Source organism: Cottoperca gobio, chromosome 9, assembly GCF_900634415.1.
Source record: "Cottoperca gobio chromosome 9, fCotGob3.1, whole genome shotgun sequence".
Taxonomy (NCBI): domain Eukaryota; kingdom Metazoa; phylum Chordata; class Actinopteri; order Perciformes; family Bovichtidae; genus Cottoperca; species Cottoperca gobio.
In genome coordinates, this window is record NC_041363.1 from 14,259,286 (window position 1) to 14,275,438 (window position 16,153).

The window sequence follows — 16,153 nt, forward strand, 5'->3', positions numbered from 1 at the left end:
CAGTTGTTTTTCACTATCTCTATGACAGTATATCCCTACAGTGTAGACTTTCTACAGATCTCTTGTACATGAACAAACTATTATTTCTCATTGGGGGTCCTTGACATGCAGTGGCATCCTTGTTAATGTAGACATATCCATTCGCTCTAAACAAAGGATCCTCTCTAGCTTCCTCTGTAGGGACAGTAGATGACTATAATGATCAAGCTATAATAATCCAGCTAGAAGAAACTGGAGGCTGGTAATGGTTTGGGCTGTCGACAAATTGAGTTTGATTGACGGATTTACTTTCGCGTGGGGAGTCCGAGAGAGAGAGCGAGACAGGGGGGGAGATAGGGGGGAGAGAGAGAGAGAGAGAGAGAGAGAGAGAGAGAGGGGGGGGGGGGGGGGAGAGACAGAGACAGAGACAGAGAGAGACGAGAGAGAGAGGGGGAGAGAAGCGAGCGAGAGAGAGAGAGAGAGAGAGAGAGAGAGAGAGAGAGAGAGAGAGAGAGAGAGAGAGAGAGAGAAGAGTTAATCATCCATGGTGTAGTGTGAGAGTGTTTGTGAAGCCACTCGGGTCTGGTAGATGTATCTGATCGGGGTTATCCCTCCTCTCCTCCCTCTCTCAGATCACTCCTCTGACTGAGTGCGGACAGTCGCCCACAATAACCGGCTCTATAGCAGCCGCTGCCTTATCTCATCTCGGTGGATCTACTCCGGTGCCGACCCGTGCCGGCTGTTCCCCCCATATCATCTGAATCACAGAGACACAAAAGAGAGATGCGGTTTCACTTTCTTTGCTTCCAAGGACCCGTATCTTTCACATCTTTTCCCCGGATCTTTGTTTGTGGACGGCCGGCTGCGTAATGCTCCAGTGAGTAGGCTACCGATGGTTGCTGTTGTTATCTTTCTTTCCTCTTGTTATTGCACACCGAACATATTCTGCATAGATAAGATAGCGTGGAGCTGGTTGGTGAGGCAAAGAGGCACGGGCCTGTTTGTCGTTGGTTTACTTTTTCTTTCTTTTTGGAAATGGGGCTTTATGTTTTATTAGATGCACTTCAACCTCACTGTTTTTGTTCTGTCAGAGGGGCGTTACGGGAACGCAGACACACAAAGGCAGCCGCATGAAGTCAGTGTGCAGAGAGGATGCAGCGTTTCCCATCTTAACTAAAACTGCCTCAACGCCTGTTGGGAAGTAAATAGAGTAAAACAAAGAGAAAGAAAACAGTCAGGGCCACAGAAGCAGCTGCACAAAGCCAGAGTACAACATGATGTACACTCTCATCTACTATCACCACATCATGTTGGCTCAGTGTAGAGTATAGTTTCATTTTCTGCCTTAACCTAAATATAAAATGATATTTCAAGCCAGTGTGATATTTAAAAAAAAATTGACAATGAGCTTCACAATTGTAAATTAATACATTTTACTGCAATGCATCAACAAACTGCAAATTATTGGTATTCATAACCTGTATTCTGGTTGCATAAGATGAAGAAATATGGAGAATAAATTCACAGTGAGAAAACCAAGCGCCATCTCCAGTGGTTATGCATTATATATAAAGTTAGCCCAATGCTGCGCCTCCCACCCAGCAACACTGTCAACGCTCCCTCTCTGCCAGTCTCGCTGTTCTCACCTTACACTCAGCCTCTGACAATCAGCCTGGCCGAACATGGAGTGTGTTTGTAAGTATGTTGAAGGCTGTTAAAGAGCAGTTATTGAGTGCACATCTCCTCTTTATAGAAAGAAAAGGAAGGGAGAGACAATACTCAAACCTGCCCTCAGTCCTTTGACAGCCAAGAGATTTGTTTTATGGACTTGCAGCCCAGGGATCTAGGGGTGTGAGAAAAGCAATGCTTTTGTTGTATATGACCTTTTTAAGGGGTGAAAATAGAAATGAGATGTCAGGTAGATTGATTCACTTTTAATCAGACAGTTGTGCTGTGTGATGCAATCAGAAAAGGCAACAAGAAAAGCGTTTTTCATTAAAAAACAATGCTGCCATGGTAATCCATGCTATCCTGTTAAATAGTCTCTCTGCTTGGAAATGTCAACAGCATCACAGAGCAGATATTAAAGCATCACTAAATTGATGTGATTATCCTCTCTAAGCACATTAAATTGTAGATTAGTTTACACTGCCATTCAGTGTTATGTAATGGTAACTCCTGCAACACAGACCCTGTTAACACACTGGCTCTGTTGCTGTGTTACTTTCATCTTTGTCTTCTCTTCTGTTCACCCCATTTCCTCTTTTCCTTCCCAGCAGCAGCAGTGGCAGCAGATGTGTTAAGAGACTCAGCTAATAGGCAGTATCTCTTCACAGTGCATCAGCATAGCCTGATGCTGAAATCCCTACATTTATGAGAAGGCAACAGGAAGCAGATTACTGAGGGATTAAATGCATGCACACTTATGCACATGCACACACAGATAGTACCACAGTTCTGGGATTTGGCGGCTGTCCAACTGTGGATCTTGCACTGAATGACTTTGTCTGACTGACAGACTCTGGTATCATGGAAGAAGAGGAGGAGCCTACAGAGTCTCATTGAATTCACCTCACCTAACCCCACCTCCTTTCTTCTGCCTCACTATCGAACTCTTTGACTGGTCGATGAGGATTACTGCCTGTCCGCCTGGTGCTGTCCCATGATGCATCTACACATGTAAGAGCAGGATCAGCCACACAGGGCTGTTTCTATGGATACCCCTGCCCTGGGTAGTATTAATAAGACTCACTGATATCCTGACTATCTGCGCGTGAAGAAAATACAATAAGAGAATAGAAGTGCATTCCTGCAGCAGACTACAGCGTCAAATAACATCTTTGGAACAGACATCATCATCAAGTGTCAAGAGGAAAATGTTGATATTTTTAAACATGTACTTTACACTCTTTGTTCTAAACACCTAAAAGGTTGTTTTTAAATGTGGTGCCTTGTGGATTCTCAGCTGGTTCACTAAAAGGGCGATTTATTAAGAATCTGCCCACACAGGACCAGAAGAGGAGGAGAAGATGATGCACAAAGACGCTTCTTGGGCCTGAAGGAAACATATCTTCTTTTCTAACCTGCTTGCAATACTTTGTTCAGCTCAAAATTCTGGGCCCAATTCTGGAACTTTTGTGGGCCCCCTAAAACTGCTACCACCTTTTGCCAGACTAGTTATTGTACTGAATTTCGGTTTACATGCACCAGCTACCTAAAGAAAAATTCTGGTCTTTAGTTAAGGTTCTGGACTCACCAGCAAGATGTAACATCATGTGCTTGAGATAATAACAAAGCACTTTTAATCTAGATAGTGTGGGGATCCATCGAGCTTGAAGTACTTAGAATCATCTATCATTGTCCCTAAGACCTCCAGACTGAGCGATCATGGCCAGACAAGAGACCCCCCTCTTCCTCCATGGTTTTGATCTGGGTGGGCACTTTGTTGACCTTCGACCTCTCGGCACGGGTGTTACAGGCCTGGTCCTCTCAGCTGTGGACGAGCGCACAGGACAGCGTGTGGCGATTAAAAAGCTGGTGATGCGTGATGCAGTGACGGTAAAGCACGCTCTGCGGGAGGTCAGGATCACCCGCCGGCTTCACCATGAAAATGTGGTGAGTGTTAATGAGGTTTTGGCGCCGTACGGACGACCACTGCCCAGAGACCCGACCCAACTGAGTGCCCTGTACATCGTCCAGGAGTGCATGGAGACGGATCTGGCTCGGCTGCTCGAACAAGGACCACTACCCACAGGTATGGGGAAACAAAAGGGAAATAGAAAGTTCAAGCTATAAACAATCAAAAATGTTATTTCCTTTGAATTTGGACAGTAAAACGCCATTTCACAGTGTGGTGCTTCATGTTGAAACACTACTGTTTTGTTTCTGCAGCACTGCTGGCTTTGTTTACACTGTGATTTGGTGGATTTAGTGGCAGCCCTTTTGGGACTTGTTTACTGAGATAGTACTTTATCCACAATTCACACATTTGAAAATCACATTCAAATTCTGCCCAGAATGTGTTAATGCATTCATTCAACTTGCTTGTATCCTACATAAACATGTTTGTTAAGTGTTTGAGTGATGCAAAACCATCATTTTGACATATGTGCCAAAAGAGTTTGGCCCATATGAAGTCATTACCCAAAATGTGCTTGTTCTTTGAGTCTTTCCTTCATTCATTCATGTTTTGTTTTTAATTATTTCACTTTTGACAAGTTCAAATGTGGATTAACCTATCCATTCTAGCTTTACTCAATTCAACATAACTAAGCATATTCACCTCAGTTAGGAGTAAGCATTGTTATAGTAATTACTCATGAGAGAATACAAGCGATGTGTATCCTGATATCTAACTTTTTCCCTTGAACAGGTCACGCTACTCTGCTGTTCTACCAGCTGCTGAGGGGACTGAAGTTCATCCACTCAGCTAACGTCCTGCACAGAGATCTGAAGCCTGCCAACATATTCATCAACACAGACCAACTGCTGCTCAAGATTGGAGACTTCGGGCTGGCCAGGATAGTCGATCCTCATTATTCTCATAAGGTAAGAGAAGAAGGAACCCCACCACACACAAACACACACAGGCCAACTGCAGAGACATTTACACTTGCATCAAGTACATTACATCAAGTGTGAAGGTTGGTTTGGTTATACGCATATACTAGTAGTTGGATGTCTTGTTTTTTTAAGTGAAAACACTTTGACTGATGATCAAACATATAAGATGGAAGTTTGTAATAATCAGGAACACAAACATGTCCAGCCCTAATTACACATAGTGATCTTTTTGGGGCATGTAGATGTAGAACATGTGACCAGAGCCAATAACTGCCTCTGATCATTATTCTTAAGCCTCCTGCTCTCTTAACAAGTTTATATTCATTTTTGTAAATCCAAAATCTTCAGAAGACAAGCCAGCATAACAGTTCAGATCTCTGTCCACATAATGTTGGCTGCGTTATTTTGTCTTGGTACTTTTTGATACTTGTTCTACAAAAATGAATCATACTATAAATATTCAAGCCAGCAAAGTTGATAAAGTTAGGTGGATTTTTCACTCTCCTCATTGCAGTCTGACACAGTGGGGGTCATTCTGCTCCTGATAGATGAACCTCGGGACAGTATTGTAATATTAATTATTGTCTCTGCTCACTCTCATTGAGGTAAAGCTGTTATCAGGGAAGAGATAGCAACTCCTCGAGCTCCACCCCAGCGAGCCACTCATGTTTTGTTGGCCTCGCAATTGAAACACAGAATAATTTATGTCTGTCTCTCAATGTGGTATCTCCGGTGACATCATATACATCATTAGTCTGATTCTGACAAAGATCCAGATTTTAAAAAGGACACTGGCTGGCCAAATACAGCCAGGAATTCTAAATCTCAAACTTGAAACTGAAACGTGTGCTTTGAAGGATTCTGCATGTCGCGATTGCAGTACAGCCAAGCCATCTTTCTTTATATATATATCTCTGAATACGCACCATGTCTGATCTTGCCGACCTGTCTTTCATATAAGGCCTCTTCTCCAGCCCAAACCTTGCTGTTAACAGCTTCTTCCCTAACCTGGTATCTTGTTTTGTGCTAATCAAACCCTGTGATTAGCCTGTCCGTTGTAGACAAAGGCTTCTGAGAGATGAATGTGACAATGTACTGCTCCATTGTGATGCTTTATTATGCACGGAGATCCCATAGCAATACTGTAACACTAGCAGTGAAGGAGCTCTTGTGAAAGGCGATCTTTGTCAGCTCAGAACACGGGACTGAGGATCAGCTGCGCACAGACACAGGGGGTGCGTTTGGAGGGGATGAGGAGGGGGAGGCAGAGAACAGATGAGGAGCAACGATGAGAAGTCATGAAAGGGTGAAAGGAGGGGAGATAAAAAAGTATGTCAAAGGCAGAGAAAGGGAGAAAAAGAAGGAGGGTGAGCAAAAGTGCAAAGAGGAGAGAAAAGGAAAGGGGGTAAAAAAAAAAGAGATTTAAAAAAGTGGGAGCGATGAAGGTAGTTCATACAGGAGAGCAGAAACTATCTCACTCTTTTCCGCACTCTGTGTTTGGCTGCATATTTGCAGAGAACACTTTGTTCAGGCTTGAACTACTGCACTGTCACAAGGTAGATAGATAGACAGACATGCAGACAGACAGACAGGCAGACAGGCAGGCAGACAGACGGGTGGATGAATGGATGGATGGACAGACAGATGGGTGGATGGGTGGATGGATGGATGGACGGACAGACAGATAGATAGACAGACAGACAGACAGACAGACAGACAGACAGACAGACAGACAGACATGACAGACAGACAGATCTGGTGCTGCAGCATGAGCCTCTTCCTTTGCAGACAATACCCTCAAAGCTTTGATTACAGGGATGCATCAATAACTAATAAGAGATGCATGACAATCTAATTAAAACAGCTGACATGGTTTAAATTGTAGTTGGATATTGGGAGTCTGCCCCAGTTCATGTGTCAGTTACCAGAGTTATGTGTGTGTGCTTGTGTGTATGACGATGTGCGTGTGAGATGGTGCTGGGCTATTGGTGATGCAGTGTTGACACCAAAGCAGATGCCTGCAGTGAATGTGCCAGCATCCTGTCTGCTATTTAATAATGCAGAGCAAACATTTCTCAAAATCATTTTTGTGGTAATAGACGTGGGCAGTATTGACATCAGCTGTGATGTGAAAATCAAAAATAGCATTAACTTTGATATTTGGTCATAAAACATTGTTTTTTTATGGCTTGTTTGTATTGCTTTCAAACAGGGTCTTTGCGTCACAGTCAACCGTAATCAGGTTTTATATTATGTCATATTTTACAGTGACATTGCCTGGTTTAGATTTGCAGTTGAATGACCTCCTGGTCTGTGTAATCACAGTAGTTTTGTCAGCACACTGTGACTCTGCAGTGCATCGAAGTGAGGCTGTTTGACAAGCAGTCAAGATGTGGCTCTCACAGACAAACATTTATTCAGGCAAAAAAATGGCAGACAGGTTGAGAGGAGAGAGAAGGGAAACAGAGGCAGAAAAAACATTATTTTTGATGTTGTTTACTGTCAACATCAGTAGGAACTTGGAGTGTATGTGGGAATGTCACCTGCTGAGGCAACGCTGGATCCAGCCAAGAAATTATTCATGAAGGAGAAATAAGTAGAGGAAAGATGAATAAGGAGAGAGTGTTGGAAAAGAAAGAGAAAAGAAAGGATGTAAGGGAAGGAAGTGAGATAGAGGGGAGTAGGAATAGACAGAATGGAACTGTAACTGACAAGAAGTGAAGGAGGGACGAAACAGGTGATAAAAGAGGTGAAGCAAGGAGGCAAAAGGAGAGGGATAGGGTGAAGTGTGAAGAAAAGAGAAAATGTAGCGGAGACAGTCAGAGCTGCGGATAATGACGTAGAGAAACACTGAGGTGAGATTAAGGGAATGGATGGAGAGGAACGTGGGAGGTGATGACAGGGGGGAGAAGGTCGAGTGCAAAGGAAAGGAATGAAGAAGTCCAATAGCTGTGAATAGCTGGCCACAGATTTCATAATTTTTTTTTAAATGAGACCTAAATATGTTTCTTTTCCTGTTTTTAATTATCATCAAATAAAATTCCATCCTAAAAATGTTGTACTTTTGACACAAAACATGACCACTCCTTTAAAAACACTGTCTATCAAATGCTTTCAGGGATAGAGAGACTACTCAGCAAAGAGGGACAGACAGCTAGACGACAAGGTGTGTGCATCATTGAACACTCAGCATCAGTTTCTGCTCTGTCATCTGCTGGCACACATGCAACGATGAGGGAGGGCATGGAGGGAAGGGGAGGCAGTAAGAAAGGTGCAGTGAGGGCAGAACAGAGGGAGTAGAGAGCATAAAAGAAGTAGATAAGGGTGCACATGACGTAGGGGTAAAGAGAGTAGGAATGAAAGGAGAGGCAGCACAGGAGGAGCAAACAGTAGAGAGAAGAGAAACAGTAAGGCTAAAGAGAGCTGCAAAATTGAATTTCAATATTCCTCTTATTCAGAGCTAGTTCTGTTTAACTGGGCAACTCATTATAACATATTGAACAGGAGTAATGTAACTCCCTAAAGGCAGGTTTCTATGTAGGGGCACATTGCTGGAAGAGACGTTTAAGAGGGTATTGACGTGGGTGGCTCACAATGAGTTAAGGCTCTGAGTCATGTCATGAACCTGCTAACCGAGACACAATTCACTTCTTCTTTTTCTTTTTTTGCCATCTTCACATATGAAGAAGGGCCTCGCTTTACAGCTGTCAAGTAAAATCTAAAACATGTTGAGACAAAACAATCTAAAATGTAATCATCAGAGGGTCCTGAGAGTGGGATGTTGTGCTGGTGTTACATGTGGCCCGAGATAATTACACTGGTGTGAAACAGTTCACAGAACAATTTCTGACATCCATTTTAAGTATGAAAACTCATCTGGGCAAGGGTGAATCCAATGCTGTCGTTATGGCATAAGCCTAGAAAGAGTCAGAAAATAGAAACAGCAGGGAGGGGTGATGAGAGGGCAGAAGGGGAGAAGAGCAGCAAGGACAGAGAAAGGAGGGAGGAAAGGATAGGACAAGGACCCCTGCCTTATTTTCGGGCCCCTTTTCCAAAACATAGAAATCAATTTTTTCGGGGGAACAAAAAATAGTATGTCAGTAAGACAAAAGTTAACTTTATATGTCCTCAGTCTCCCTATTATAGTATGCTATCATGAATATTGTAGTGTTGAAATTAAGTTAGCCTTTAGACCTGACACATATACAAATGTGTGAGAATGTGGAAGCCTTATATAAGAATATTTTGTTGAGCAGTCTGTAGAGCCTGGGGCAGTAAAATGTGGCTCAGGAGAGGAACGAGGCCAGGAAAAGAATAGAAATATCATGTAGTAAGTTCAGGGATTTTGAGATTTTGTAAGGTCAGAGAGTGGAGCGATTACAGTGAGTGAAAGGAGTAGTGATATATAAGAGGTGACGGGAGTATTATTGATAGCAACAGGCAAATACATTTGCCTTGTGGCTCATCGCCATGCACGTCATCATCGGTGTTGTTCACAAGGTGAACATTTACAAAAGTAAAAGGCGGAAGGGAGCGTTGTCGGAGCAGCACTAATGAGAGGACGTGTGTTAAACAGGAGAGCATCAAAGGCTCGGTGAAACTCGGTAACTGTCTTCTACTGCAGAGTGTATCCAGAAGCCCGTTCGCATTCCTCATTAAACTGATGTAAAATAATGAATTATTTCTAAATCTTTTTCTAAATCAAAATATCCCTTGTGAGCTCAAATTTCCTTTTTGTAGCTGACATTACCGACTTCACAATGCTTAATAATTATTAATTGAGAAACACCCCATACACCTGCAAGTGCATGAAGACTTACAAATACACTACTAAAGAAGAAGTGGTAACAAGCCGATCTGTTGCATGCTCATCACTAATGTACTGTAAGTACAGTAAATCGTTCTCTTAACTTACCTCTTTCTCTCTCTTTTCCCTATCGTTTCTGACACCGTCACCTCCTTCTCCAGGGTTATCTGTCCGAGGGTCTGGTAACTAAGTGGTACTGTTCCCCCCGTCTGCTCCTGTCCCCCAACAACTATACCAAGGCGATCGACATGTGGGCCGCTGGCTGCATACTGGCTGAGATGCTCACAGGACGCATGCTGTTTGCAGGTACCTCTACTGTTTGTCATGCAGTGTCCTCTAACAAACTCATGACCTTGATGTCCTGCAGGAACATTATGATTTTGCTCATCATTTATTTGATGGCATAATGAAATTTGAAGATATCATTAATATTTAGCAGACACATAAAAGCCTTGCAAGATCTTTCTTTACCGTCTTAGCAATAATAAACACCAGCCTAAATAAGATAGAACATTGAAATCAGGCTTCTTTGGGTGGCTAAGTGAATACAGTTGTATATTCATGTAAATTAGCTGTATTCAAAACATCTTTGTCAACTTATACAAAGTTCTCACAAGCAGAGATGAAGAATAAAAAGACGTGGTGGCATCAAGTGAGAGCTAAGGAGAGGGTTTTTGTACAGTGTCCTCCACCAAAGATACATTGTTCTCTTTCTGCAGGCTCCTTCTTTGCCTGACCAGAATAACAATGATGATAGAGAAATTCTCGTTGTCTGAAGCAGATGTAGTTCCTCCTGACAGGCTGATTTGACCTCTACCAGCCCTCTACACCACAAGAGAGATGGTGCCATAAACTCAATAGCGTCATCTGTTCCCTGGTGTTCCTCTCTGCTAGAATTTCATACATTCACTGTCAGAGATGTTTGCCTTGCTTTTCACCTAAACACCAGATTTTATTTTTGTTTTTGTCTACCATAGGTGAAGCTATGCACTCTCATCCAAATGCACTACCACTGCTTGCTTATTTCTTAGAGTAGTGAATGTATTGATATAGCACCACCTACTGATGCCCATTAGCTCGAAGGAAACATTTAAAGGGCAAATCCACACTGTATCACATGTGTGGGAAAATGCTTCAGCTCTGCTCTGACCTGAAAAGTTTGAGCATTTTGCATGTCTGGCAACACCACAGTCAGTGACTTCATAATATCTGTTCTCCAGTCATCAGTTGGCAAAAGTAACATTTTTAAGAGTTGAGCGTCACAGAAAATGATTTCTCCCAGGTTGCTGATTTACCAGAAGCAAACTTAGTTAGATGTTTTCGGCTATATAGGTTTAATATTAGGCTTGGGCAATAGTTTGGGTAAATGTCTGCCAATTATAGAAGGATGAGGAATTGTTTATACTACCTGCAAATAAGTGCTGCCCAAAACAAAAGATGGAAGAAGTGACATTTTATCAGATTTTAATGCACTGGAATTACAATTGAAGTGGGTGTTGTAATATTTGGCTCTAATATTTGGAGTGGTGATTTGACCATTTTAATAATTGTATGCAAAGTATTCCATCCTATCTGTTCATTTGTTCTTGAACGTCCTTACCTTATCATTTTTTTCATTCGACAGCTCACACCTCCAAATTATTCCTGTTTGACTCTAATTGGTCACTTTTTCTCTGCTTATGTAACTGATCCTATGTCGCTTCTCTGCTTATCTCTGATTGGCCAATTCCCTTTACCAGGAGCTCATGAGCTGGAGCAGATGACGCTGATTCTCGACACAGTGCCGGTGCTGAGAGAGGAGGACAGGCAGGACCTGCTACAGGTGACACCTCAGTGGCTGCTGCTGCTAGTCATATGTCTGCAAACTGATTGTTTAAATATGGAACATGCTGTCATGTTATGTTTGCAGCTTTAGACTGAAAATGATTTAGTCAGACAAGGTTACAGTAAACTTAGGGGATTGCCTTGAAATGTTCAAAAAGAAATAACAGCAGAATAATGCACATATTTTAACTCTGTCATTCGTTTCCCAGGTGATGCCTTCATATGTCAGTCATGGATGGAAAGTCAAGAAACCCTTTTCTGAATTGCTGCCTGAAGTGGATGCTCAGGGTGAGCGGAGGGAATTGAGTAGTGGTAAGAAGAGGAAGGCTAAGCAGTATAACATAGAATTGGGACAAATAAGAGTAATGGAAGATGTGAGAAGTAAATAAAGATATTGAAGACAGCAGCTTCTCCAAACTTTGAAGGATGAAGAGATGATAGAGTAGGCTGTTGAGGCTTTGAGGTCTAACACATACAATTTTATACTGAGAGAGAAAGATGCATAAGAATATATTTTTAAGAAGAGCACATTACATGGACACTACATTTTATTATCTTCTTCCTCCCTCACTGATCCTTTCTTCTTCTCTTCTCAGCCGTGGACTTCCTTCAGCGTATTTTGACCTTTAACCCCATGGATCGGCTGACAGCTAAAGCAGCGCTTACCCACCCCTTCCTCGAGCAGTACTCCTGTCCAGAGGATGAGCCCACCTCATCGCATCCCTTCCGCATCGAGGACGAACTGGAGGACAGCCTCGTCACCGAGCAGAGTCTCAGCAACAGCAACAGTCAAGCCTCCAGCATCCACTGGGAGAGGTGTGTAGATTTACATTTGTATACACTAGTATTTGATATGTTGAATAAAAAATCCAAAGTGCAAGTGCAAAGGGAAGAGAAAGGTCTGGCAAAGCATGATGAGATACAAGAAACTACCAAAGATTCAACATAACTGAATATATACTGGTCAGCGAAGTTATTATAAGACTAATATGAATACTTTATTTCTGCCCTCCTGCAGGTACGAGAACAGTTTATCAACTGATGTGTCCTGGCAGCAGTCAGGCGGCAGGTGTCGCTGCATGCCCCCTTGGCCACATGACCTCTGACCTGGGAGACACCACAGAGGATGAGGAGGTGCAGAGAGACCCCCGGGCCAGTTCCGTCGCATTGTTAGAGGAGGCGCAGGTTGGATATGCTTTGTCATTTTCCCCCATACTGACTGATTTGTACAATTATTATTTTAATTAATGCAATATAAAGAATATATAGAATCAGTCAAAACACAATACAACTGGAAGTAATTCTCCCCTTTTTATCACCTTCCCCCTCGCCACCTGCTACTCCCCATCTATATTATAAAGGTCGACCCACGCAAGTATTCCCACAGCAGCTCAGCTGAACGTTTCCTGGAAAACTCTCACTCTTCTCTGGAACGGGCCTGTGGTTTAGGGTATGGGGAACTGGACTGTGGCCGCTCCTGTGACTACAAAGTGGGCTCTCCTTCATATCTGGATAAAATTGCCTGGAGGGAGGGCAAGCCTCAACATTACTCAGAGCCTAAGCTGATCCTGGATCTGTCTCACTGGAAGCGTAACACTAACAGCCTCCCTGCGCCTGCTGAGCCTATTGGTGGCAGCGTGGAGGACCTGGGAGCGATGAAAGAGGAGGAAGCAGAAGAGGAAGAAGAAGAGGACACGGGGGATTTATTCCAAGAGATCTCTCGCTGGGTGGAGAGCACCCAGTCTCATCTGCACTCACCCAGTCCAAGTCCTTCTGTGGAGCCATTCTCACCCTCTTGCTACATCTCCTCTCCCCCTCTCCCTCTCTCCCCGACTGACAATCCAACTCCAGTTTTCCACTATACGGAAGTTGTGCGGCAACCATCAGCTGAATATGATGAAGACAGACTGAGCCCACTTCAGCCTGTCACGTCTTCCCCTAATTCCCTTCCCTCACTTCTCCCCTCATCTCCTACCTCTCCAATTCCCCCTCAGTCACCTCAAACAGTGTCTCCCCCTACCTTCCCACTTTTTCCTTCCCAAGAATTTCAACCCCTTTCTTCTACTTCATCCATTTCTCAGCCAGTAAACGATGACTCCTTGGAGTCACTTCCTGTCAAGCAAAAAGAGCGGCTGTTCGACCTGGACGTGTTCATATCCCGCGCACTGAAACTGTGCCGGCAGAATAAGGAGAAAGCAGACGGAAAGAAATTAAAAGATGGAGGATGGAGGGAAGAAAGCAAACAGCCGAACATTAACCGCAAGGTGCCCAGGCTTCCAGAGCACAGGACTCCTCCACCTCAGGCCCCCAACTCTTGATGTTGAATTTTAACTTCAGGTCCACCGCAGTATAGCCTCATAATGGCTAGCACTTCCAAATGCTCATAGTGCTCTACATAGTAAGGGGTGTCCGTGGTTGAATCTGCTGCTTAAACATTAGACCTTAGTGTTTGTAGTCTTTTTGTTACTAGTGCGATGACAAGCTACACACTGTGACTAAAACTCTCACTTAAACAAGCAACCCTGCAGCTTTGTCAAGTGGTGCTCTCAGGCAATAAGAGGTCAAAACGTATTTGGGTTGAATATGAATAACCATGATTAGCATTGCAAATATCAAGGATTTGTTCTACATGGGAATATCTAGAAATAATCAACTAATTAATGATTGTGGTATTTGTGGTTTGCTGTCATTTGTCAAGTACAAGATGGGTCAAACCTTGACTTGATTGCGACTTATTCAGCAAACATCTGCATATGACTGCAACAAGAGTTACCCAGGCTAATGTGTGCTAAATGACAGTAACACCTACTGGAGAGGAATCACTTAGGTTTATTTTAAGTTTGCTTTAGAATTTTGTTTCTATACAAGATATCTGCTGTGTGTCAGTCAGTCAGTTATTTTTTTGAAACGTCAGACAGTCTTCCAATGGTGATGTTCACCGAATAATGATAATGACACGGCAAATGCTGAATGTATTAACTGAAAACTAATCAGTGAAATTGTGCTGCGTGATGAACAATAAGGATTTTATTTGTTACTGTTTTAACACTCTCACAGTGACTTAATGAGCTCTGTCACTGCAGTGCTACATGCCTTGTAAACTTGTATAAAACTGTTTTCGTATTTAAATCTATAGTATTTCTCAAGACTGTTGGTATTGATATCTAAAATGTCTAAAGTATTATTTGCTGAATCACAATTTTCTGTTTATTTGGAGTGAGTTGTATTTAGTTTAATTGTGGAATGATTTATCGTAATAATTTATGCTCGATTTCAATCTTAAGTAGTTTATTATCTTGTCTGCCTGATGCACCAAACAAGGTCATCATCTTCTGTACACTTACTGAAAAGATACTATCCTCTCTGTACTAGACTGTGAGATATCTGTCACCATTTTGCTCACTTAACTGTTAGCCACACAAAGCTATAATGCAAACAACAGTAGCTTATATTTTGGAGAACGTAGATCCTTTGCAAACCTTTATAGTAAATGATTTGTACTCAAAACTCCTCAATGCTGCCCAATAACCATATTAATATATGAAACAGAAAAAAACCAAAACATATATTTTGAAATACTTTTCTAGCCAGCGTTGAAGACAGTAGACCCTCAGATTGTTATTTATTCAAGGTAACCAAATCAGGTAAAAGATATAGTCGGATGTAAGTTATTAACAGATTAAGGCTGTTGGCTTGAGCCTCATGCTTTCTCAATCAAGTGCATCTTGGATATGGAAATGGAATTAAAATATTCCATGTCATTTTGTAACCTGGAAGAAATAGGGTTCCACCATCCCCGGTTTGACATGTAATGCTCTGCTGTGGGTGTACCACATGTGTACAGTCTATACAAGGGTCCATCTATTGGGCACCCCAGAGGCACAATACTGAGATGCATAAAACACACTGCCAGCACAAAGTCTTTCATACCCGCTTACTCTCTAATCATTTTAATTCTCAATCCACATCATCACACAGAACACTAGGACAGCGATAGTGTGTCAAGTTGATATCCTACTTTCCACAATGCAGCAACTGTATCTCTTTCTCTGCCGTTAACAGCTGTTAAATATTAATGCTCATGTCAAGTTGGTCTAAAAAGGTTGACTCACATAATATTTGCACCTTCACTGTCGGCAAACATACACAGGTTGTGGACAGATCATCACTTTCACAACATAGTATGAGCCATATGTGAGAATTGCTAACAGTACAAGCTATGATACAGCAAAGCCAGGTAAATTCTTATATTTTCACAGTAGACATGAAGCACATTTGAGTCACTAGCACATTCAGAAATACAGGTTTTCCTCAACTGGAACGACACCACTGTCAAGGTGCAAACTGTCCATTTTGTGATTCAGAACCATTTATCTATTTATAGAAATAGACTTAAGCTGTGCTGCAGTCAAACTAATTTAAATGAGTTTTGTTTTTAACCTATTTTGAATGATATAGTTTCCTCCGCAGGTAACCTAAGCCAGCAATAACATCATTGACAAATAACACAAGCATACTGTAACTATTTTAAGTATGTGAAGTAATGTAGAAAATGTGCCTCAGTACACCTCGATGCTTCCAGCTTGCTGAATGTAACATATCCTCTCCCTTCTGCATGGCTTACAACTATTCAAATAGCTTAAAATTTGTTTTTATGTGTCACTTTTTTGGACATTTAGATTTATGTGGGCTTTTGTTTATTTTGTACTCACGCTTTAAGAAGGTTTCAGCTTTTCATTTGAGAAAAGCTGTGGAGTTTTTAAATGCTCAATATTGATTGATAGTAGCTCTTTTTGCAGTTTCTGTTTTTGCTGAAGAATTAATAAAACATTACCTAAAGTGTTATTTCACCTCATGTTTTCTATTTTTATGGCGTAATGCCAATTGAGATGACAATTATTTCTGGAATTAATTATTTAAGGGTATTTTGTATTTGATTAGTTTGTGTAGGGACAGCCTTCCCTAGATGGGCCGTACAAA

General features: G+C 42.1%; 1 protein-coding gene across 1 annotated transcript; it reads left to right on the forward strand.

The window, feature by feature from the left end:
- The first annotated feature begins 511 nt into the window (after positions 1-511).
- mapk4 (mitogen-activated protein kinase 4) lies at positions 512-16,018 on the forward strand. Its single transcript, XM_029440100.1, is given in 10 exon segments — positions 512-856; positions 2,259-3,733; positions 4,352-4,527; positions 9,511-9,655; positions 11,089-11,171; positions 11,383-11,461; positions 11,770-11,989; positions 12,192-12,261; positions 12,263-12,358; positions 12,535-16,018. Coding segments are annotated over 9 exon segments (2,193 nt in total). The 5' UTR covers positions 512-856; positions 2,259-3,366; the 3' UTR covers positions 13,492-16,018.
- The last annotated feature ends 135 nt before the right edge of the window (positions 16,019-16,153 follow it).